The sequence below is a fragment of the Olea europaea genome, chromosome 16, assembly GCF_002742605.1.
Source record: "Olea europaea var. sylvestris chromosome 16, O_europaea_v1, whole genome shotgun sequence".
NCBI classification, from domain to species: Eukaryota; Viridiplantae; Streptophyta; class Magnoliopsida; order Lamiales; family Oleaceae; genus Olea; species Olea europaea.
In genome coordinates, this window is record NC_036252.1 from 1398154 (window position 1) to 1422730 (window position 24577).

Here is a 24577-nt window from a genome sequence, read left to right on the forward strand (position 1 = left end):
CAAACTTATCCGAGGCGGCTTCAACCATCTTCTCACGCAAAAGGGCCCCACCACGGCCCTTAACCAGATCAAGATTCGGGTCGACCTCGTCTGCTCCGTCTATGGCCAAGTCCAGATGAGGGTGGGCATCGAGGGTTGACAATGGAATGTTAAGGCTAGCAGCTTGCTCCTGAGTCCGCTTCGAGGTGGGCACACTGACGATATCAGTAAGCTCGCCAGACTTGATCAAATCGCCGATCTTGGTCACCACGAAGGCGGCGGTTGAACCAGTACCCAACCCAAGAACCATACCACTCTTAACATATTCCACGGCTTTATCAGCAGCCAGTTTCTTGAGATCATCTTGGATCAAGGCTGGTGAAGGAGTGGAGAGGGCTTTGGTGACGAATTTAGAAGGATTCCGCTGGTTAAGGGATGAAGAGCCTAGACTAAGGCGGCGGGTGGAGACGGCCGTGGCATTGCTGTGGTTAAAGGAGAGGGAGATGGGAGAGAGGAGGGATAAGGTGGTTGCCATGGGTGTAGAATTTGGACCGTGCTCCTCTTGCCTGATCTTTCAGTGAAGAGGGTCGTTTTTCTAATTTTTTATGCCGTTGAAATTCGCTTTTAATTTTAGTAGTGAAAAAGTTAAATGACTAAAATGAAATAAAATTAAGTTACATGACTAAAATGAAATTTGGCTAAAAGTTAGAGGATGACATTTGTTTATCATCCCTCAAAAGGGACTCTAGGACTTTCGCTGCTATTTTCTGTATTCGAATAGCTCAAATATATTTCCCCCTAAATCTTAGTCATTTTGTCCTGTTCTCTCTCTATCATCAACCATGTCAGCCGAATCATCCTCTGCCATTCAAAGAAGTCAGGTAACACTGATTCGTTATTGCTTGAAGTTCTTATACACCTTCCTTTTTCGACTTTTTTGCAGCTTTGACTTTTAATCTTGTAAATTTGACGATGTGTGTAGGTTGATCTACTGGACTTTGTGAACTGGTCGGGTGTGGAATGTTTAAATCAAAGCAGCAGTCATTCTCTTTCGAATGCTCTCAAAAAGGTGATTTTTAATAACTGAAAATTTTGAATTCTCTTCTCATAATTAGGGTCCTTTCATTGGTTAATTGATTTATAAATAGGATGCTTATCTCATGTTTCTCTACCCTTTCTGAAACTAATAGTTTCGAGCTTATTGACAAAATTGGGCTTCGAATGGAATAGAATACCCCAAAATTATGGGTTTGAGCATCTATCTAACCATGGATTTTAAAAGAACATTTAGGCTTGACGTCGAAAATACATAAATTAAAGAAATGGGTACCCTAGTAAAAAGGTGTTCTTAATTATTAGGTGTCAGGTGAAAGTATGTTTTGGAACTATTCTGGAAGGAGCCTTTTTTCTAGATTTTGTGAAGTATTGTTTGCTTAGTTGTGAGCGTTACTTGATTGGGAAAATCTCAATGTATATAGGACTATCATTCTTGTTTTGGGGCTAACTTAAGCTATCAGCATCAATTTCCATCAAATTTGTGATGTATAACATAGTTGTTTCTGTTGCAAGTTTGAAAATAATAATATTAGAATTATGAATTGATCAAGATCCCTACCATATTTTGTGAGTTCATGTAAACTCAACCAACAATTAAGCAGTATCATGGCTTGTTCCTTTTTCTTATATTTGTTTCTTATCTCAAATTTCATAGGGACGAAGCCATGTAAATCCCATTGAAGAAAAATGAGTTAAAGGTGCTATATTGCAGTGTTTTATGTGGAGGTCGCTCCAAAAAGAAATTGTACACTGTCTTGTGGTTGGGAAAGAGAAAAGAGGGTTGATAAGAAATAAGCTAGTCAGGAGTGTATCCATCTATAGTAGTCCAATGAAACTATAAGCTCAAAACTGATGCGATACAGAGAGCCAATTGTAGAGTAGTGGGTTTGGGTCAGTTGTTTTTTCTTTCAAGAAAAGAACACCAAGATTAAGGAAAAAAGATCTTTGATGACCAAAGCAGGTATTGAATATGCAGACAAACAAGTCATGAACCTTTTAAACTGATTAAGGTTTGGAACCCTTGATGACTGGTCATAATATAAATAATTTAGAATAAACTGGTTATGCATTTATATCGGGCTTGTTGGGCCCCATTTTTTTGAAAAAAATGCATTTTTCAATAGTATTTTGACATAATTTCAACCACACATTTTTCAATAAAATAATATTACACGCAAATCCAAAACTTTTTCATATTTTTTAACCACACATTTCCCATCAATACACTATTCAAAAATTCATTCTTTCTTCCAAAATGGGGCTCAAACAAGGGCATCATTTGGCAATTGGACTCAGTTAGCAGTTTAGAGTTCAGTTAAATTCATTAGGTCCTTATAAATTCTTTTAATCATTGATTTTAGTGTCAAAATGGTAAGAACTGATAATTCCGTGGTGTATATTGGTGCCCAACAACTGGAACTAGATTTGTCCCAAATTTGGACTAACTAAATATTTTAAATGCGACGTTTGTTGTTGCCAAACCAGGGTTGGTTAATTTGGTCACAAGTATACTACATCACAACTCACATTCTGTTTTACTTTTCTTGAAAACCATCTTTTGGGGGAATAATTGGAATGGTGAAATGTGGATATGACAGATATTAACAAACATCATGGGCTGTTTGGCATGATCTTTACATGAGCTTTACCTTTCAGGTCATTATTTTCTTTTATGCTATTGGATCTGCATTTGAATGCCAGATTGGTAAAATACTCTTGTTAACTTGGGGAGCATTTTCTGTATTCTTCAATATCTAATTAGAGATGGGAACTGAAAGGAACTTGATGTTTTGAAAAGGATGTGTAGGAAGAGTTTAGGAACTAGATTGGATTGTAGTTGTCCAATGATCACTACAATGTACATGAGATTCAAGATCAGTTTACCTTGTAAAGCAGATAATAGAGAATGAAGGGGAAACTTTGTGTCTCGGGATGGATGTATTGAATTGAGAGGCTCTGTGTCACTCCAATAGGGGAATTTCCTAATTGGATTTCTCTTTTCTATTCATTAGTTAAGCATAAGCCTTTCTTTTTTGTTACCATGATTTTACATTTTTCCTTAGATCATGTTATCATTATGTTCGGAAAGCAACATTACTCTTTCTATTGTCACCTTGTTTTTTGTTTTTTTAATTGTCCATTTCTTTTACCATTTCCTTTTGGCTATTAGTTGGGTTTGTGTCCTGTTGCATCATTATTACTACCCCTTTCTCATAAAGATAAGCTTGCTTTCCTTTTTTGTTTGTCCAAAATTATAGGTCACTTGTTGAAAATATAGCTAATTTCTCAATTTTCTAATATTCCCTATTTAATGTGTTTTGTTATCAACAGACATGAACCACTTCTATTTAAACTATTATTTAATGTAAGGATATATTAGGAAAAATAGAAGTAAAAATTATATTTTCAACTATATTATTTATGTTTTCTTAATATATGTGACAATAGAAACAAGCATATCTTCATGGAACTAAGGTAGTATCTTCTAGTTCATTCCTTCTGTTTTTGAATCAGGGTTACAGAGAAGATGAGAGTTTGAATTTGGAAAGCGATGCAGATGAGCAGCTATTGATTTATATTCCATTTACTCAAGTTATTAAACTGCACTCTATTGTCATTCAAGGGCCTGAGGAGGAAGGTAACTGCCTTATTTCTAGATTTCTACTTTTTCAATGCGAATTATATACCAGAACATGTATTATGATTGCCACATTTCAATCACCTGCTGGACTTCTGTGATGATATTTATTCCATGAATTTATGTTTGAAATTTATTTTGGCAATATTATTTTGTAACTAAGCCAACTGTTCTATCATATAATAGTAACAGTTAAATAATAATATTTTGGGAAAATCATCTCTTGATCCCCTACTATCAAACTATAACGACAGAATAGAGATATGGAGCTCCCCCCACAATCCAAACTAACCCAGCCACCACACCACCACACTACTGGCGTCGACGACCAACTATCCGGTAGGCACCACACAACCGGCCTCACGCCACAAATCAGCCCCTCCAACCACGCCCTTCACACACAGGCGCAGTCCACTGTTAGAAACCCTAGCGCCGCCCAGCCGATTCTGCCAGATCCGGCCACGTTTCGAGGAAACACGCCTCACCGGCGGCCTCAGCAGGCACCGGCGACCCCTGCCGGTGTCTTACCCCCCACACGCGCCGCTGTCGGGAACTTGCAGTGGCAGCTTGCTGCTCCGAGATCAATCGGCTTGTCCGTTCCTCCGTTTGAAGAACTGCTTGTACATAATCATCGGAAAAAATTGGCGGATGTGCGTAGTACGGTATTCAATCATTGTTTCAAAGTGGAGGCGAAGGACTTCGCAGTATCTATTAACGATTCTGGCACTATTAAGTTGACAGAATGGGGTTCGAAGTTATCGGATTCAATCTTTATGGGAATGTATGGTGCTATTTGGATGGTGAATATGGTAGACAGATTGAGGATGAGAAGTGAATTTGAGGACTGTGTTTTAAATTCAACGAATTTTCAAGAGCTTTCTTGGCACAACGGTGTGTGAACCGTCGAGGTAGATATTTGATGATAGCACAATATGGGGAGAGGCGTCGGAAAGGAGTTGTCATGATACTAGAATGTGCAAATGGAGAGGGATGGGCGTCGGTCTTGCGAGTGTTTCAAGCAGTTGTTAACTAATTTGTTGCTGGGGATAAGGCCAAACGACAAACGGTGAATGAACGAAACAGACAGAGGATGACTTATGCAGAAATTACAACAAACTCACAGGCCTCGGAGAATGCCAACCAACGGATGCTATAGCAAAAGGAAAGGACAAATAAAGTCGGTGATAACGAAGGTTACGACATTTGTTTGAGTAGGGCTGAAATAATGACCCATGCCCAGGAGTTGAAAGGAACATTGGATGAATTACTTAGGCTGGTTGGAAACGGGCCTGAAATGGAGCCCATGAAATTGGTACGCTGTCACAAGTGTGGGGTTGAGTTGGATGAGGATCAAACCGGTGAAATACACGTACCGGAATTGACTCATGAGGAAGTACCATCAATTACAGCAATTGAAAAGCAGGGAGAAGATGAACATTGTGATTCTCAGGAGAGGATGGAAGCAGGATACCATAAAAACGATGACAGGGTTGACTTTGTGGGGGTCAACCGGAATGAAGTAGACACGAGGATTGCAGTTGAACGAGAGGTGGAACCCCTGTCTAAGAAAGGGGAGTTTAGTATGGTGAACTTGGAGAAATTGACAATGGACACTGTGAAACATTCGACATCAAGGATTACGAACACTTATAATAGGAGGACAAAAGATAATGATATAGGGACCGAAAAAGCTTTGGTGTTATGGGTAGATGGTGCCAAGAAAGGAGAAAGCGACAGTGACATTATACCAGTGGTGGAAGAGAAAGAACGGTCCTTTGATCATCTCGAGGGCTATCAGGGTAAGGGTATTTCAGAAGCTGATGTGGTAGAAGTTCACCCACCTTCGAACTGGGTTCTACAAAAAATTGAGGAATTCAGTAAGTTGGTTGGCGTGTCATGTGATGGGCATGAAAGTAGATTGTTACAATTATTCGAGGAGTTGGAGGCTAATAGGGGACAAGACATCAGTACACATGGAAGTAAATTAAGAAGAAAGGGTGATCGCGAACTTAAGAGGCTCGAATGGTCAGTAAACTATGCTGGTAAGGGTGGCGAGTTCACGAAAGGAACAATGGGGAGGGGTTATGAAGTGTTACAATGATGCCAAAACTCATTAGCTGGAACGTAAGGGGGCTCAATGAGGTTAGTAAAATGCTTGGTGTTCGACATTTGCTAAGGGGATGGGGGGCAAATCTTGTTTGCCTACGAGAAACTAAGATGGAGTTTATCTCGAGGGCGGTGATTCGTAGTTTATGGGGGGGAATCATGTAGGATATTAGTTTTTGGGGTCATCAGGGGTTTCAGGAGGCGTGTTGGTGATGTGGGACACTAGAGTGCTTGAGATGAAGGAGGTGAGTATAGGGGTATTCTCTATATCGATTTCTTTCAAAAATTGTGAGGATGGATTTCGGTGGATGTTCACAGGAGTTTATGGGCCTAATTTTGATGACAGTAGAGTGGGCTTGTGGGATGAACTGGCTGGAATGAGGGCTTGGAGGAATCTCCCTACATGTATTGGGGGTGATTTCAATGTGATTCGTTTTCCTTCGGAGAGGTCGAGTGGTGGGAGACTAACTAGAGCAATGGAGGAGTTCTCAGATTTTATTAGGGAGAATTTGTTGGTGGATTTACCCATGATTGGGGGAGATTTTACCTGGTCATCCAATCGGGATCGACCTGTTTTGTCTCATATTGATAGGTTCTTGATTTGTGGGGAGTGGGAGTCTAAATATTCAGATGTCACTCAGAGAAGATTGGGGAGGGTGTACTCAGATCATTTTCCTATTATGTTATCGGGGAATAGAAGGGGTGGTGGAAGAAGACCTTTCAGGTTTGAGAAGATGTGATTGAAAGTAGAAGGTTTTAGGGAGCGAGTACAGATGTGGTGGACTTCCTATGAAGTCAGTGGGTCTCCCTGTTTTGTATTGGATTAGAAGCTAAAGGCGTTGAAAGGGGACTTAAAGAAATGGAATGAGGAAGTTGTGGACAATGTTAACTATAGTAAAAATCAATGTCTGTCAGAGATAGAGGAGTTGGATAGGTGGGAGGAGAGTCAAGGGTTGGCTGGGGAAGAGGAGAGACATAGAGTATTAAAGAAAGAGATGGAGAGGTTGGTGGAGATGAAGGAGATTACTTGACGACAGAAATCTAGAGTTACTTGGTTGAAAGAGGGGGATAAATGCACTAAGTTCTTCCACAGGGTCGCCAATTCTAATAGGAGGAACAACTCCATCACAGTTTTGGAGGTGGACGGGGTTACTTATGAGGAACCACAGGAAATTGGAAGCCAACTGGTGAATTTTTATTTGAACCTCTATTAGAAGCAATTTTAATGGAGGCCAGAATTAGAGGGATTGCACTTTTCTACAATCACTGAGGATGATGCCCGATTAATGGAGAGACCATTTGGGGAGGATGAAATTAAGGAGGTAGTATTCAGCTTGAATGATGATAAGGCTCCGGGACCGGACGGTTTCTCGTTCTCATTCTACAAGGTGTGCTGGGATGTGGTTTGACCGGACATTGTGAATACTTTATCTTATTTTTTTGAACGTGGCAGATTCCAGAGAAGTTCTAACACCACATTTATTGTGCTCATCCCTAAGAAATCGAGAGTGACTGATATTAAGGACTTTCGCCCCATTAGCATTGTCAGCGAGGTGTATAAGATTATTTCGAAAGTCCTGGCAAATAGATTAAAGGAGGTGCTGGGAAAAGTTGTGTCCAAGTTTCAGAATGCATTTGTAAAAGGGCGTTAGATTTTGGACTCTGTGCTTTTAGCGAATGAATGCATAGATTCAAGAATGCGCCTAAGGGCCCCAGGGATGCTTTGTAAGCTAGATATTCAGAAAGCTTACGATCATGTAAATTGGGGATTCTTGTTGGATATACTTAAGCGCTGTGGCTTTGGGGATAAATGGTGTAAATGGATTCAATTCTGTATTTCTACTGTTTCATTCTCAGTTTTGGCCAACGGAACACCTGAGGGTTATTTCCGGAGCAGTAGAGGCTTGAGACAAGGGGATCCATTGTCCCCATTGTTATTTGTCATTGTGATGGAGGCCTTCAGTAGGATGATTGAAAGAGCCGTGAGAGCGAGTTTGATAAGGGGTTTTATGGTTGACCAATTGCAGGTGTCCCATCTGTTATTTGCAGATGACACGTTGATCTTATGCGATGCAAATGTTGAACAATTCAGGAACTTGCGTCGTCTGCTCTTATGTTTTGAAGCGGTGTCTGGTTTGAAAATCAATTTGGGGAAGTCTGAGGCTATTCCAGTTGGGGAGGTCAATAATGTCGAGGAACTGGCTGATATGTTAGGTTGTAAGATTGCGCAGTTGTCGATGTCATATGTAGGACTCCCGTTAGGAGCACGATTTAAAAGTACCCATATCTGGAATGGTATTGTGGAAAGGATGGAGAGAAGATTAGTAGGGTGGAAGCGTATGTACATTTCTAAGGGAGGTAGACTTACTCTCATTAAATCCACTCTCTCCAATCTCCTTACTTACTTTTTTTTCATTGTTCCCCATTCCAATTGCAGTGGCAAAGAGATTAGAGAGACTTCAAAGAGAATTTCTGTGGGCAGGGTTGGGGGAGGAGAGGAGACTCCATTTGGTCAATTGTAGAGTTGTTTGTTTGCCGATGATGGGGGGTCTTGGGGTGAGGAGTTTTGTGTTGTTCAATAAGGCCTTATTAGGTAAGTGGTTGTGGCGATTTGGAGTGGAGAGGGAAAGCTGCTTGAGAGAAATAATTGGGGCGAAGTATGATGTGACGGAGGGGGAATGGTGTACATTTGAGGATCGTGGTTCTTATGGGGTGAGTTTGTGGAGGTATATCCGGCGGGGATGGAGTGCTTTTTTGGACAAACTAAAGTTTGTGGTCGGAAATGGTAATGAGATTAAATTTTAGGATGATTGTTGGTGCGGAGATCAACCGCTAAAAGAGAGATTCCCTTCCTTGCATCGCATTGCCTCAGTGTCCACTGCTATGGTGAGTGGTCTCTTAGACATTCAAAATGGGAGCTATAGCTGGAATATTACTTTTGGAAGGGATCTTCAGGATTGGGAATTGGAAGATTATTCGCTGTTTATGATCTTTTTACATGAGGCACAAATTCGGATTGGAGAGAGGGATTGCATCAGGTGGAGGATAGCACAGGATGGCATTTTTTCAGTTCGCTCGTACTTTGTTTCCCTCATGGGATGTGTGAATAATTCATTCCCCTGAAAGTTGGTGTGGCAGTGTAAATTGCCTCCTAGGGTGGCATTCCTATTGTGGACAGTTGTGAGGGGACAGGTCTCAACGGTGAATAATTTTCGACGTAAAGGATTTTACGCAATCGAGTGGTGTTATGTGTAAGAAGGATGAGGAGACGATCGATCATTTGTTCATTCATTGTGATGGTGTACGTTGAATTTGGAACAGTATACTTAGTTCTCAATCTATGGATTGGGTGATGTCTCGTCGTATAGAGGATGTGATACGAGCATGGCGGAGAAAACTTCGTGATAAGAATAGCAAACTAGCATGACATCTTATCCCGGGCTGCATTGTATGGTGTGTGTGGAGAGAAAGGAACAACCGTTACTTCGAAAACCAAACAAAAATAAGAGAACAGATAAGAGAAATATTTTACTTTACCTTGTATTCTTGGTTTAATGTTGTGGCTAGAAATCCTGTAGATAGGTTGTCTAATTTCATGTTGTTCCTTAATGGCTTAAAGTGATTGTACCCCCCCCCCNCCCCCCCCCCCCGGTGTATTCTCTTTTAAGTAATAAAATTATTTGATTACCTATAAAAAAAAAAAAAGATAATAATATTTTGGGAAGTTTGCACCTACATTTACCATTCTATGAAAAGGGCACTGGGTCTCCGTTCAATTTTTCTTGGCATTTAGATCTTCAACTTTCAACTTCTGTATCAACTGAGTCCCTATTTATGTATTTGAATCCAAGAAATTTGTTAATTTATGGAATAGTTAGAGCATATTATTTGTTTCCTTTTTTAGCTGGTTGACCTAGGGTTGTATGTAGCCTATAAAGGCCTCTGTTATCTGACCAAATAATCAACACAAAATTATTCTCATTTACCACTTGAATCATTGGGTGAGTCAGCAGGCTTATTTAGTTGTTCTTGTTACCTGCTCAGTCTAGCTTAGCAGCTGTGTAGAATCTCTGGACATCTAGGATTTGAGATTTAACGAAATAACACATGATATAGGTTTTCTTATTAAACATCGGTCTGATATCTTAAGGTGCCCAAGCTTTGGGGTGAAATAGTAAACTAATCAAGTAAGATTATACGAGAATTTGTTGCCAGTTTAAAGCATAATATCACTATTGAAATATTAGTTCTCAGACTAAGTTACAGGTTGCCTTTGACACCCTCTTACATTAAGTATGGATTAAAGGGAATGGATGGAGCAGAAGGAGAGGAGGAATGTTTGGTATTCTTATTTAACTAATGGGGAGAGAACAGCAAGGAAGGGAAGAGGATGGAAAGTATAGTCCTAATAGTGTTTGTAATTGTGATACTTTTATGTCAGTAATATCCTTTTATTTCCAGGCTGTCTTATTCTGTGACTGATTAATTGGGTATATATTGAAATAATGTGTAATTGTTATCAATCCTTTCTTTTTCTTCTAGTTATACACAGAAGAGAAGTAATGACAACCATCTCATGTGTTTCTACATTTGTCTCCTATCTACTGACTTTTTATTTCTGTTCATGTCATCCCAACACACACTCATTTTCTCACTCAATACCCAGATGACTCATCCCATGATGGGATGAATGTTATCTGTTCTCTTTGATTTGACTGCATCTTTGGCCAATCCCCTTTGCAAATGGTTGATGTTTATTTTTATAATTATCTGACATCACTTTGTTTCTGGATCTTTAATCAGCTATTGATTTTAAGTTTTGATGTTATTTTCCAGGTCCTAAAACTGTGAAACTTTTTGCTAACAAGGAGCATATGGGATTCAGGTAATGTTTGAAGTTTGGTTATTTTTTGGTTGGACTTGCCTCTGTTAACTGCTTGCTTGCTTCTGATATTTAAAGGGAATTGTTAATATATGCAGCAATGTCAATGACTACCCTCCAAGTGACATTGCTGTTTTGTCTGAGGATAATCTCAAGGTAACTTTCAGTGCTTGATGTAGTTCACTGTTATTCTCCTGCATAAGACGGGATTTGTGTGCTGTTGTTGTTATAGTCAAAATTGTCACCACATCAAGCTAAATGTACTGCATCCCTGCAGGGAAAACCAGTTATCTTGAAGTATGTTAAGTTTCAAAATGTTCGCAGGTGTGTTCATTGTCTCTTGCCATTGTCATCCTAACCTGATCGTTTCAGGCTTCAGAATGGAATTTCTAACTAATTAATTTTGATCAGTCTAACAATTTTCATTGAGGATAATCAATCTGGTTCTGACATTACAAAAGTTCAAAAGATCGTTCTCTCTGGAACAACGTGAGTGTCTCATTTCCCTTTTCTTTCCCTTTTGTTTTATTTCTATTTTCTAGTCTTTGCTTAATCATATTTCCGTTGGATGATTGAATTGTGGGTAATGTTTTACATGGAATATCTTATGAATGGATTTGGCATGTTGATGAACTAATAAAATTTCATCAAGAATCTATTTTGCTATCCTTTTTTTTCCCTTTCAGGACTTAAGAGGGTGTTTGAGTCATATTTTCATGAAAAAATCCATTTTAGAATAATAAATTGATGGGAAATGTGTGGTTTAAAAATAAGAAAAAATTGATTTACGTGTAATATTATTTTAATGAATAATGTGTGGTTGAAGAGAAGAGTGAGAAAAATGTATTTTGGGAAGATTGAGAATCAAGGCCGAAGTATATTAAGCTGATAGCCTTATTTTTTGTTGGATATATTTGTTCTTTTATCACCATGTTCTGACTGAACGATTCTTCAAATGGCCAGAGATGAAGCCCTATATAGGCTGTTTTTTGACATTGCTAATTGATCTAAATTGGAACAAGTGATGCCTTGGGAGATTTGTGAGAAGATTGATCATCACGATAGAAGATTGATCATCACATTTTAGTTATGCTATGCTTCATTGTGTATGAGCTTAATCTACTTAAGCAACATAATTATGTTGCGTTATTAGGTATTCAATGTTTCGCGGTTTTATTCATGGTGGATGATTTTTGTTATGGTGTGCTTCAACTACAGGGTGGACACTACGGACATGAAAGGTTTGAAAAAGATCGAGGATCACTGAATCTGGAATTAGCAAAAGAGGGGAAATTTTTATTTCGTATCGAAGCATCATTAGCATCTCTGTCTCTCATTAAAACAATTGCAATGAGATCTTTTCTTGTTAAAGAAAAATCTAGTGATATACTTAATCTCGCTTTACACATGGTGAGTTTTGGCCTTTGTACCCTTTTCAGATATACATGCTATGTTTATTGGAATGACAAGTTGGTAGTAACTGTTTTTCGTTTTAACTTGTTTGTGGCACCTTTGGTATATTATATCGTACAGATCATAATATTAAGAAAGAAATGAAGCTGAAAATTATTTATTTTATTTCAGTCCAGACTCTGTACAAACGTGCCCAATGCCTTGATCCATTCAGCCGTATCTTTATGTTGATAATAGTAATGCAATTTGATACGATCTTCTGCCTGTATTCTAGTGAAAATTACTACAATATGGTTGTTATATTAACAGTTAGTTGCCTCAGCAAATTTATGCAATTGAATGGAAAAGTATATTGTAGGGGAGATTCAAGAGGCAAAAATGGTAAGATTAGCCTTCGACTTATGGACTTAGGCCTCATTTGGTACCTATTTTTTGTAAGAACGAGAATGAAAAATATAGTCGTTATGAAATTCATACAAGAGATAGAAAGACAAATATGGTGTCTTAATGTGATATATAACTGTCATATTTTTCATTTTTGTGGTCAAAGAATGAGAATCAAACGGAGGGTTAATTGTAAATTCGTTCCAGTGGTCTTCAACTTTTTGTGTTGGTATCGTTCCTCGACAATGGATTCCCTTACCTCTATAAAGTTATCTTCTTGTTCAGAACATCGTGTTGTCTTGAATTTTTTATTAAAATAAATAGCAAAAATATAAAGATTACATGTCAAGTTTATAGTCATTTTCATTTGATATACAGACTTAACCAGAATGCACAGTTGCGTTATAAGGATAGCGATCATAAACTATTCTAGCTTGTGGTGCTCATTTTTCATTAAGAATTGATCTTCATTACCAATTTGTGAGTATGGTTTACATTTCATAATGTTTTTTAAAGGATAAATTGTAACACAAAAGAAACGTGATATCCTATCACATCAATGTTTTTACTTTTAACAAACGGACTATTTTACCCTTTGTTTGGATTTTCAATTTGATGAACAATTTCACTAACACAATCATATTGTAGCGTATCTTATTGAGGGGTACATTTAATAAATTTAAAGAACGTGTACGCAAGGATATCAGGTAATGCAATGGATTTTATAATTTCTGATTTTCAAAGTAACAAATTATATTAAAAACCTAATTTCTAACAAAACAAATGGTGGTTTAAAATAACTTGTATAAAATATATTTATTTGTTGTTTCGTGTTATCTATGTATTTCAAATTTGAATTATGGTAACGATGTCAACATATTTATTTGAAAAATGATGGAGAGGAAGAATAGTGGAGGAAGAGGGAGATGAACGGTTGGAGAGATAGCGAGGCTCCAATGGGAGCGGGGAAGGGAAAGGTGCACAAGGAAGAAAAAAAAAAAAAAGACAGTCCTATATTAAATGTGCAGTTAAGGGTATTCATGACTTGTTTTTAACTAACTGATTTGATAAGATAGTCTAACTCTAACCATGACATGACCTAAACATTACGACACAACTTACCATTAAGGGTAACTCTGGTTTTTTCACAAAATGATTTGACAAGACGGTCTAACTCTAAACTCTAAGACATGATGTGCACGACACAACTTACTAGTAAAGATAAATGTGATTTAATTTTCGCTAAATGATTTGACAAAACGATCTATCTCTAGCAGACTCAAGACATGATGTACACCTATGACACAATCCACCATTAAGGGTGATCATGACTTTTTCTCGTTAAATAATTTAACAAGAAACAAAGGTGTTAAATCTCTCTCTTAAAGAGTTTGGTTATATGATCATATTTTTTTCAAAAACAAGAAAAACATTTTCTTTACAAGGGATTGGGCTTTTATTTTTCAAGCAAATCAATCGCTCTCTCTTATATCCACTCTCTCCTTTACCCATCAATAAAAAATGAACACGTACTATGTTTGCAACCAAACACACCTTTAGTGTATTTTCATTCTGGGCTTTTTAGTACTTGCAAAAATAAAATGGTAAGAAATATGAATGTGGAAAGAGATTTTTTATTTTTATTTTTTATTTTTAATGAAAAGTAAATTTCCAGTGCTGTGCGTACGAAAACCGTCCACATAAAACAAAAGCCTACCAATGAAGTAAAAGTTATGCATTAAAGTTAGAATTGTTTAATCGGGTGTTTAAATCTAACAAATGCACATGAATAGTCGAAGAATAATAGATACTCTACTGCTCATTGCTGCTCTCCTCCCCCGCGTATGCGCTTTTGCAGATGTTCCAAGCTAGCAATTCTCTGCATAGAAACTGTTCTTCCCCTGTTGTTCCCCAAGCCTGTTTCATCATTCTGTTGTACATTATCCGCTGGAGTAATATCTACCAAACCATTTTGTAACCCAAGATCACGAGTCGATGGAGCACTTTCATAATAGCACTGCTTTGTGTTATATTGCACTTGCACTTGTACAGGTACAGCAGCATCTGCTGATGTGTCTGATGGACTACCAGCAAAAGATGGCATGCCCATTGTGGATATATCAGATATAGATTGGAATGGTGGGCCTAAACCGGTTACTCTCTTAATAGCCTCTTCTGCAACTTTTGCCTGTTTAAGGAAGACGGGATGTATCAGATATTTTCTGTAAACTCAACGGCCAATGAATACTTTTATCAAGGTGAAAATATCCTGAATCCAACATGAAACTTGATAAGAGAGCTCTGAGCATATTTATACAGCATTTTGGACTCGTTTAATCCCTATAATTGTGGGGACCAACAAGAACACTGAACAGATTGTTACAATAAGTTACATGATGCGAACCCGTCTCTCTTGTGCCGAAGTTCGTGAAGTATAGGATAAATTGAACAAATTACTCTGTAGTTTTCAGATTCCCGGTCAACCTTACCTTTTCTCTCAATGTCTCAGCATCGGCTTTCAGAACTTTGTTCTCAACAGCTGTTTCATTGTACTTTTGGTTTATATCAGATAGTTTCTTTAACAAATAAGAGTTTTCAGCTCTTAATTGAGAAACCTGAAACATGAGCAATATCCTAATACACGATCACATGAATACAAAGGTAAATAAAGATGATGAGAGTTGAGAAATATACCTCTGTCTCAAGCTCAGTCAAATGGGCCTGCTTTCTTCTTCTCGAGCGTCTGGCGGATTCTCTGTTTGAAAGCATCCTGTAAAAGATAACAATACAAATTATATAAAACTGATTCTGCTATTATAATAGTGGACATCAAGAATCACACAGTAGTTTAGAACATAAAATAGATTTGAAACAGTTAAAAGCCAAGTGATGGGTGCACTGCCATTGAGAAAAAACATACCACATACAAAAATGAAGAATCACACAATGTTTTTAGAGCATTGAATTCTCTCTCTTCCTCTCCATTTCATTTATTTTTATATCAATGTAGATTAAGATGCTGTCATCCCCCTAGCATGACAAATCCCATGTGATGTACTTAATCTTGAGTGATTGCCAACTTTCACGAGCAATTAGCACCTAAAAGGTTATCCTGTTAATACCTCCTTATGCGCTTTGCATCTACAGGGTCCATATTCTGAGTTGTCTCAGTTTCTCCATCACCTTCATCATCTGATTGTTCTCCAGATGAGCCACTTGTTATTGACTTCACCTGAGCCCCACCAGATTTCCTAGGCATAACAGGCAGGGAAGAGAACCCAAGTGGTCCACTGGCAACCTTATCTTGTCCCTTTGATGAATCATTCCCAGCTCCTACCAAATGATAATTAAAAAAAGAAAAAGAAAAAAAAGTCAGCAATGGTTCTCGACCTTCGGAGTACATTATACACCAAATTATCATTTATTCCTACTAACAGATTAACTCCAGGACGGTAAGCATGCATACAATGAGGCTCATGGAGCATGATTTGCTGTATTGTGTTGTTTTACATGTCAAAAGTAGAGGTGTTCATCACAGATAAATATGATCAATTCAGAAAAATGCAGCAAACAAGAGGATCTGGAGAATAATGATTTGCCTACATACAAGTGAAATGCTTCATCTACGCGCACAATTTCTGGAGCTGTGGGGAAAATAGGTAAATTATGACATCAGTAGGTCCATTGACAACTAAATTCAACAGACACGCTCAAAGGGATCATAAAAGCAGATCTGAAGCTCATCGTGCTTTCTAAGGTAAGTTGTATAGCAATCCAGACACGTGTTCACCAATAAACATAAAACGTTATGGTGGAGTTTTAAAGATTGGACTGAGAGAAATTCGACCAAGGGATTCATGCACATAAATCACGGATGTTTGCAGCAGTAAGCATTAGTAGCATTAATTACATTAATCGTTCCAAGACGAAGGGCCAAGCTCTTTAATTTAAGACAAAATCATATAAAACTGCTCCAATAGTTCGTTGAGTTGAATATGCTTGCACTCTTAGTCTGACTAAACTTGTGGAAGGCATTTTTGTTATGCTACTAATACTTGTACTTGCTCTGCTATTTTGTCCAAGCCTGGCTGAGGAACGGTTACGGGGCATAAAACAAAGAAAATACACAGATGGGTTGGGGGCATACTATTTGTAATGATTCTATCATTCATGATAAATAATAAATAAAAAGAAAAAGCCATTCCGAAGACCTAAACCCAAGTTCAACAGTTTTTTGTCCGCTATCCCGATCATGATTTTCTTATCCCCAGAGGGAAAGGTACTTCCCTTTTGAGCTGGTTACTAGAACCAATACAAATAAGTAGGGGAATATTCAGAGAAAAGATAAATAAATAATAACAAAGCATTCGCTCATGGTAAGTTTATTCGGAATGATAAAGCCTCGTGGCCATTTATATCCAGCTCTATCACATGAACTCGAGTTGAAGAATGATACTTAAGTCATCCATCATTAACAAGAATATTATAAAAGTAGGAATCCTACAAGCTGCATTACATAGAGCATCCAAGGTCCTAACTAATGTTCAGTATACTTCATTTAGCTTCCGAATACAAGTCAGACAAAGGGGAATACAGCCACGGAAACATCATAATGCTTAGTAACTCACATTTCCTTAATCATCTGCATAGTTTGCTTTAGCATCTAAAGCACAGATATAAAAATAGTTGAAAGGAGCACGGGCATCAGCAAACTGCAAGACTTTCTTCTTCTTACTTTTGAAACATGCTGTTATTCATCACTGATAAAAAAACGTGATGACCATTTAAAAAAAAATTATTGAACTTAATTTTCACATTAGGTCTAGGTAAACACTCACTAGTTGTCGGAACTACCAGTGGTTACTTGAGTTTGGGTCCAATTATATTTGAAGTTGAATACACTTAGATAAACTTGCTAAAACTAGGGGCCCAAATGAGCAATCCTGTAGACTCATTTATTGCCCCAAGCAGTTCTACCTTCAACACCACTAGTGCAACATCCCCGCTGTCCCAGGACTGCACCTCTTTCTGCCTCCACACTACCCGTCACCAGCCCCCCTGCCCACCAACAAATACACCACCTTCAGCCAAGAACTTCAAAGCCACCATTCTCAAGGAATACTACCAATCTCAGCCATGGACAATCATCTAACAATAACAAAACCACCTCAGTTTCACATGCACAACCAACACGACCAATCAAATGTACATACAGACACAACTACATGCACCCGTGTGTGTGTGTCGCTTTAGTATTGAAAATTGTCAAACCATAAAATTAAATAATTTTAGATATAACTGGAGCTTTCCAACTTTAAACGGGTTGCAAAGAAAAGCCAGAGAAGTTAGGGCAGGCTTGTAGTTCAGGGACGGTCTTGAAAATGCTTTCTTTTTCAGAAGGCACTATATCTTTTACATATCGTAATTGAAAGTTAAGTAATTCTTGGCGAACTATACAGGAGCAGGCTTTTTTCCCCCCTATAAAGGAAGCATCTTTTACGCTTGTGTATTATAGTTGCATACACATGGCAACTAAAATATCATTCAAAGGGAGAATAAGGATTGGAGACATTGTTGTTCTTAGTTCAAATCAATTCACTAGGTCCAAGTGTATGCATGCCTTGAGTAAGTTACTCATTCTAAAAGACTGCAACTGTTCCGCTGAATTGATTTCAGCACAGTGAACTTAACAAATCTAAAAAGGAACATATACAGAACTTGTTGTTTTGTTCTTCAGTAAATAAAAAAATAATGACTATAAGGGTTGTTTGACAAAGTTTTACCAGATTTTGATAAAATTTGATGACATGTATGATTGAAAAGATGTGAATCCCATGAAATGTGTGGTTAAAATTAAATATTAACTTTGACCTCAACATTTTAGCAAATTTTTTAACTTTCCCAAACAAGCACTAAGTACAAACTGCAAATGTCATGATTGGCACAACTCACTTAAGGTTCAGCATTCACCAATAGAAACTCCGGCTGCAAGAGAAACTCTGCCATCTTTCCTTCCTTTCATTTTCTTTTATCAACAGGGCATGAAATTTGACTTACCAAAAACATATTTAGACCTTCCCACTACACCTTGACAGTACAACATGTAATAATATCATTAGTCCCAGTAATCCAAGGTTATTTCCATTGGAATTTGATGTAGAAGGAAGAGTCAAGAATCAAAGAACATAATATCACAAATCGTTGATTCGTGCAATTTGGTCCGAAATATGAAGAAACTCTTCAAAAGTTCTATTAATATTCAAAAACAACCAAATAATAATCTGCCCTAGTTTTAACTTCAATAAGAAAATCCTACAAAAAAACCTAGCCACCAAAAATGACAAAATAACCCCTAATTAAAGTCTTTAATTGAACAATGGAATAAAGTGATAAAATAAGAGACGTGATCTGTGTCTATTTCCATAATTCTCTCCAAGATTCGCCATCGAATCTTGATTTATTTTCTCATCCGTCATCTCATAATGGTAATCGAATTTGTAATAAAACAACGAAATCCCATGAGTGCACCAAGCATTGAGATTGATTTAAAGTATTCATTTCAACTTTGTTAATTTGTGAGCCCTTCTCCATGGAATGTTTTTGCAAATTAGACAATAAATCATGCTCCACCAAATAACTCTCATCATCTAAATCACACAAATCCACTACCATATTTCCCATAGCATAGTTTTGAATTAAACTCTTTTCAAATATTGTAGCAATTAAGCTTCCACCTACTAAGAGACATCTCACTCCTAATTTTTTAGGCTAGAATCCCCAAAAATATGTATTGAAAGAGTTATGTCAAAAATTAATCATGCAAGGATGTTTGATAAATGACAAAATATCATCACTAATTCCATCAGTTACCATAGTAATGACACATTTATTTTGGAAGATATTTCGACATATTATTCCCTTCCACTCTCATTCCGTATATTCAGACGAATGCAAATCAGTAATCATTTTCCTTTATCCACTCAAAGGTCCTCTGGCTATTCATAAATGACATAATTGTCCTTCATAGCATTTAGAAGTTTATTACCTTTGACATCCACTCTGACAGTCATTGAGTTCCCACTAACCACCGCTGCAAAAGTCTCCCCTGTATGTTCCCATACACTCTTCCACTATACATCTTTATCAATTTCAGTGTAAAAAATGGGCGGCTATTGTAATCCTCATCTGAATCAATATCCATTCGCTGCTTGAGATTGAGAGAGGCAAAAAGGTTGTCGTCGTCTTTGGAGTCCTCCGTTGCAGCCGACTTTACAATTGTTGAGCCCTCGCGCTGCTAAAGTAGCCAATTAATGTGCTTCGTCAACACCTCCAATTGTGATGCAGATGTTTTATCTCTATCATTTGTGTCATCAAGAACACTTGTCATTGGCAATTTTGCATATTCTTCGTGACGAAAATCACTTCTGCCGTTGCAGTTTTATGGATCTCAATGCGTAGCTAATCTCTGATACGTGATGAGGGGGAATTGTCGAGAATCGGATACAAGATCATAAATTGTTGATTCATGCATGAATACCAATTTAGGCCCAAATTTGAAAGGGAAAACAAATCTCTTCACGAGTTTTATTAATAGTTAAAAGTCAAAACAATCAAATAATTATCAACCAAAATTTTAGCTTATATCATAGAATCCAAAGAAAAACCCTTACAACCTTAAACGACAAAATAACCCCTAATTAAAGTCTTTAATTGAACAATAAGATAAAGTGATAAAATAAGGGACATAATAAAGTGAATCGAATCTTTGATATCTGTGTCTATCTCCATCATAAATTCAGAATATATGTATCCATTGGCAAATGTCATGCCTTTATAGATATGTTGATGAATTCAATAAAATTTAAAAGCATAAAAGAACTAAAATGCTAACCTTTAAGAGGAACTTGAGAACCTGGCTGCTGCGGTGTAATAGAAATAGAGGCCTGTGATCCATTGCCAGGTGCTGCAGATGTTGAATCTTGAAGCTTCAAATTAGTTGCCTATATACAAAATTGCAATGCAGACTTGAGTTTACAGTGTTTTTTTTCCTTACAGTTTTAAACCCATTGCTAATGCGTCAATCAACCAAAAAAAAAAAAAAACTTTGAGCAATATTGAGGAATGAAATTAGGAATTCAGAATGCCAGGTTGAGAAGGAAAAGGTACAAAGTGCAGAAGTGGCCTAAAAAATCAACCAGTAAAGAAATTTTACAAAAATAAAAGAAAAACATGAATTTGATAATTGTTTATACCGATGAAGCTTATGCAATGGACAGAGGAACCTCCTAAAAATTTTCATATTGAGGAAGAAGAGAAAAGGTAGAAAAAGAATGACGTAATAAAATAAGAATACCCGCGTCAATGCGACGGCGGCGCAGGCTAACTCGAGGCGACTTTTAAGGTAGGCCTGGTACTCCTCGGAATCTGTCGGAATATTAGCAGGTGGTGGGCCCCCCAAATCTGCCGCCGTTTTTCGATTACTGATATTATTATTAATATTAAAGTCACTATGATTAGTAGTCTGGACGACGTCGTTTGATGTGGTGGCAGAACCCGACGTCGGAGGTTGTTGCGAGGATGAATCATCAAGTGCAGATGCCTCTTGGAGAAAACGCTGGAAAGCCCATTCAGAGGAGCTACGATTCATCATCATCTTGTTATTCGACGTGGATGAGCCCGCCGGAGTAGCTGCTGAGGAGGATGACTCTTCATGCTCCTCCGCCGCCACGTCCAGCCGCATCGGAAGCGGCTGAGGTGCCAAGAAGTGATCCGCTAGTTCATCCATTGAAGACACCCTATCCATATGTGAACTCGTGAAGAAAGAAAAAGAAACAGAAATATATAAATATATTCGAAAAGAATAGGGTTATGGATAAAATAAAATACGGTGGGGATTGATTGGATTTCGCAACGTTAAAATTCCAAATTTGAGACAAGTCTGAGTAGGATATTTTATCCCTTTTTGGTGCATTTATTACACACAGCTGTCACGAATCGAATCCTATTGTATTCCAAATTTGTCCTAATTTGCAGATGAAGGGGACAAATACCTACCTTCAGCTTGTCTTGTTTTTTCTGGTAATGAAAATATAGAGTACGGAAGTCGATTTAAATGACTGAGAATAAAGAGAGAGAACTTGCGCTAAAATGGATAGAGTTCTGCTACACGTACAGAACAATTTTTTACAGAATACAGGGATGGATGAGTTAATTTTTGGATTATTTTACTCACATGGGGCCCACTTCCCATGTGAGTATCTGAAAAACTTCTATAAGAGAAAATTCTGTACACACAAAATTTTCCAAATGGATAACCTGTCATCTTGATTATGACGTCCTCAATGTTGACGTGGAGATTGTTGAGTAATAGATTTCTAGTGGTGGAACTATGAATCACGAAGTTTAGCTCTTGAAGTATCGTATTGAGCAATAATATGTCTATTGTTGTTGCAAAACTGAGACTAATTTGTTAGGGGTTGGCGAAAACTCGGGTGCAAATAATTAGGTTACGTGACCTTATTGCTCACAAAATTCCTTGTACAGTTTATAGTTTCAATTTCTTCCTTATAGAAGCCACTTACTTCCACTGAAATCGAAGACGTGAGGAATGGGATGATCTTTGTTTGGTATGATCTTTTTCTTCGTTTGTGTTTAGATGTGCCTCAAAGGTGATATATTCTCATTGAGTTCACCTCATATATTAGAACAATGCAACATTCTAATGTATGCTTTAGGACTTAAGGGAAAAAATTTGAAACGTTCATAATGAAATTGAGATTGAAATTTCACATTTTTTTCCAGGGACTAATGTGTAGATGATAAAAATATACATTTGGTCGAAAAATAATCCTTAATGAATAATATAATAATGAGTAATCATTTTTTGTTAGAAATTAAGGTTCAATAATTTGTTAACTTTATTTGAATATTCTACTGATATCGTTGTCTACCCATCAACATGCTATTAATATAGGAAAGGCGCCCTCGGGGCACAGCTCAGTTGGTGGATCAATCAATATTGTCTTGCTTCCAGCGGCAGGGTGGAGAGTTCGATTCCTGGTGGGAACCTGCGGCCAAAAAATTTGGTATGTAGCAATCATTGTGGAGGAGGGTCTCTTGTGCGCAGAAGTGTACAGACAATGGGGGGAACCTGTGATCCAGTTGAGGCATAACCCGCGATTTACCTCCTCCAAGGTTCTAGGGGCATGGGTCTTGGGGGCCCAAAATTTAGTTTGGTGTAAATTGGGATACCTGGATATCAAAAAAAAAAAACAATAATAAATAATATAGGAAAGGGTGATGCTCACAACCCACTCACCAGGCAATATGGAAAGATTTCAGTGCAACGGTTCAGTGCCTTGCCATTACACAATTATTCTTGTTTCCATCTATGTAGTTTTAATTGGCTCTCCAAATTTTTACGAAGGCCCTCTTTTAGTTATAAGATTTAGAGCACGTTTGATTGCTAATATTTTCTATAAAAAATATTGTTTTTTCACTCAAATTCCTAATTTTATGCCGTTTGATTGATATTTTTCTATGAAATTTTTTTCCTACTTTTGCTCACGTGACTATATTTTCCTTGAAAATAAGGAAAATATTTTCTTTAAGGAAAATAGATTTTTATTTTCTTTAGGGAAAATAGATTTTTATTTTCCAACTAATTCACTTACTCTCTCTCATCTATCCCCTCTCTCTCCCATCTACGTCTCATTCTTCCCTCTACCTACCAATTAAATATAGACAAGTATAGCATTTACAAGATTGAAAATAAAATCAACCAATTACATTTAATTGACAATTCCCATGCAAATAATTTTAGATAATTCAATTGTTTTGAATTTATTTTCTTTCTATGCGAATTCCATGTTCGCAATCAAACACATTCTTATAGTGCCGTTTTGTCTAATTACATAGGATAGACCTACCAAATCTCTCCCTCTGCTTCGTGCGATGGAAGAGTCATGGCAAATGTCAAGCTTCTCACTTGGAAAATCTTTTGTCATCATGTCGAAGCCGTTATGATTAGCATGAATTTTCTCAAGCTCTAAAAACTTAAAATTTAGTGAATTCAATAATGCTCGCATACGTGTTTTGAATCTGCCATGAAATGTGGCATTCTTGCTAAGGTAGGAATAATATATATTTCTCTACCTAAACCTAAGCTTCTAATAATGTTTTTCATCTACAATAACTATTTACTAACGTCAGTTGCTATAATGAACTTTGCCTCTATCGTAGAAAGTCCATCGTCCTTCATTAAGTGCGACTGCCATGGCATTGCCCTACATGAAAAAGTAACTAAATAACTAAATGTTAACTTACGAGAATCAATATCTACGTGCCATGAGTGTGGTTTCCCATTCCCAAAATCAAGTCTCAAATTGAAAAGTGACCTGAAGGAATCCCATAATTCACCTGATTGCATTTCAATGCTTTGTTCTTGGATTAGGCTACGTTCAATTTGGTACAAACCATAACATATATCAAACTTCATACTTCAAAGGCATATGGAACACCTTCCGTATCTTCTTTCTCTTCAACTATCGAATGAATTTGCTCGATACTTTACTTGAAATCAAGAGGAGAACTGACGATTTTAATTTTTTCAAAGTTGAGCTTTCGAAGAAATTTCTCGATATACTATTCAAGTCTTACTGTATCAAAATGATTCGGATGCTATGAATCTGCTCTGTTTGCCCAAAGTCTTTCATAACAAAAGACTAGGCGTTCATTTAACAAATTTATAAATGGTTATCTCATAAAATAAGGAGTAATAGCAACGAAAGTATGGTTGAAATTAATATTTAAATTTGATTGAATTTATAAATCATTTATAAATTGTTATACAAATGAAGGCTGAATGGGTCAAAACAGTATTTGAAGGACCATTTTAAAATGTTAATTAAACTTCTTTGACCATTGTATAAAGTAACTCATTCATCCTTTTTCCTTTGATGCAATTGTAGTTATGACTTACTTAAGTTGACTACAGTGCTCATTAGATTAGACACGAGGCACTGTCAACTTAACGAATTTTTTGAACAAAATCAGCTAGAGAAGACAGTGAACATCGGGTAAGCGTGTTCCAAAAAAAAAAAGGAAATATACGTAAGGAT

General features: G+C 37.3%; 3 protein-coding genes across 4 annotated transcripts in view; 1 reads left to right on the top strand and 2 right to left on the bottom strand.

Annotated features, from left to right (window-relative positions):
* Positions 1 to 514, bottom strand: part of LOC111412901 (probable ribose-5-phosphate isomerase 3, chloroplastic) — a 2515-nt gene extending 2001 nt beyond the window's left edge. Inside the window, exon 1 of the mRNA XM_023043769.1 lies at positions 6 to 514. Coding sequence (XP_022899537.1) covers positions 6 to 514 — 509 coding nt within the window. The remainder of the gene's footprint in view (positions 1 to 5) is intronic.
* Positions 515 to 737: 223 nt separating this feature from the next.
* On the top strand, positions 738 to 12157 carry LOC111411638 (PITH domain-containing protein At3g04780). Its single transcript, XM_023042158.1, has 8 exons — positions 738 to 860; positions 962 to 1048; positions 3550 to 3673; positions 10616 to 10664; positions 10760 to 10817; positions 10939 to 10985; positions 11073 to 11150; positions 11880 to 12157. Exons 1-8 carry the CDS (start codon positions 822 to 824, stop codon positions 11926 to 11928), a joined length of 531 nt encoding a protein of 176 aa, XP_022897926.1. The 5' UTR covers positions 738 to 821; the 3' UTR covers positions 11929 to 12157.
* Positions 12158 to 14172: 2015 nt separating this feature from the next.
* Positions 14173 to 21323, bottom strand: LOC111411640 (light-inducible protein CPRF2-like). 2 transcript variants are annotated; one of them, XM_023042159.1, is made up of 6 exons: positions 20812 to 21318; positions 20350 to 20458; positions 15581 to 15791; positions 15153 to 15228; positions 14948 to 15073; positions 14173 to 14646 (listed from the first exon to the last, which is right to left on the bottom strand). In XM_023042159.1, the coding sequence occupies exons 1-6, from the start codon at positions 21259 to 21261 to the stop codon at positions 14278 to 14280; spliced, it is 1341 nt and encodes a 446-aa protein (XP_022897927.1). In that variant the 5' UTR covers positions 21262 to 21318; the 3' UTR covers positions 14173 to 14277. The 2 variants fall into 2 exon arrangements, with proteins under 2 accessions (XP_022897927.1, XP_022897928.1); XM_023042160.1 differs by lacking the exon at positions 14948 to 15073 and having other exon boundaries at positions 20812 to 21323.
* Between the last annotated feature and the right edge of the window lie 3254 nt (positions 21324 to 24577).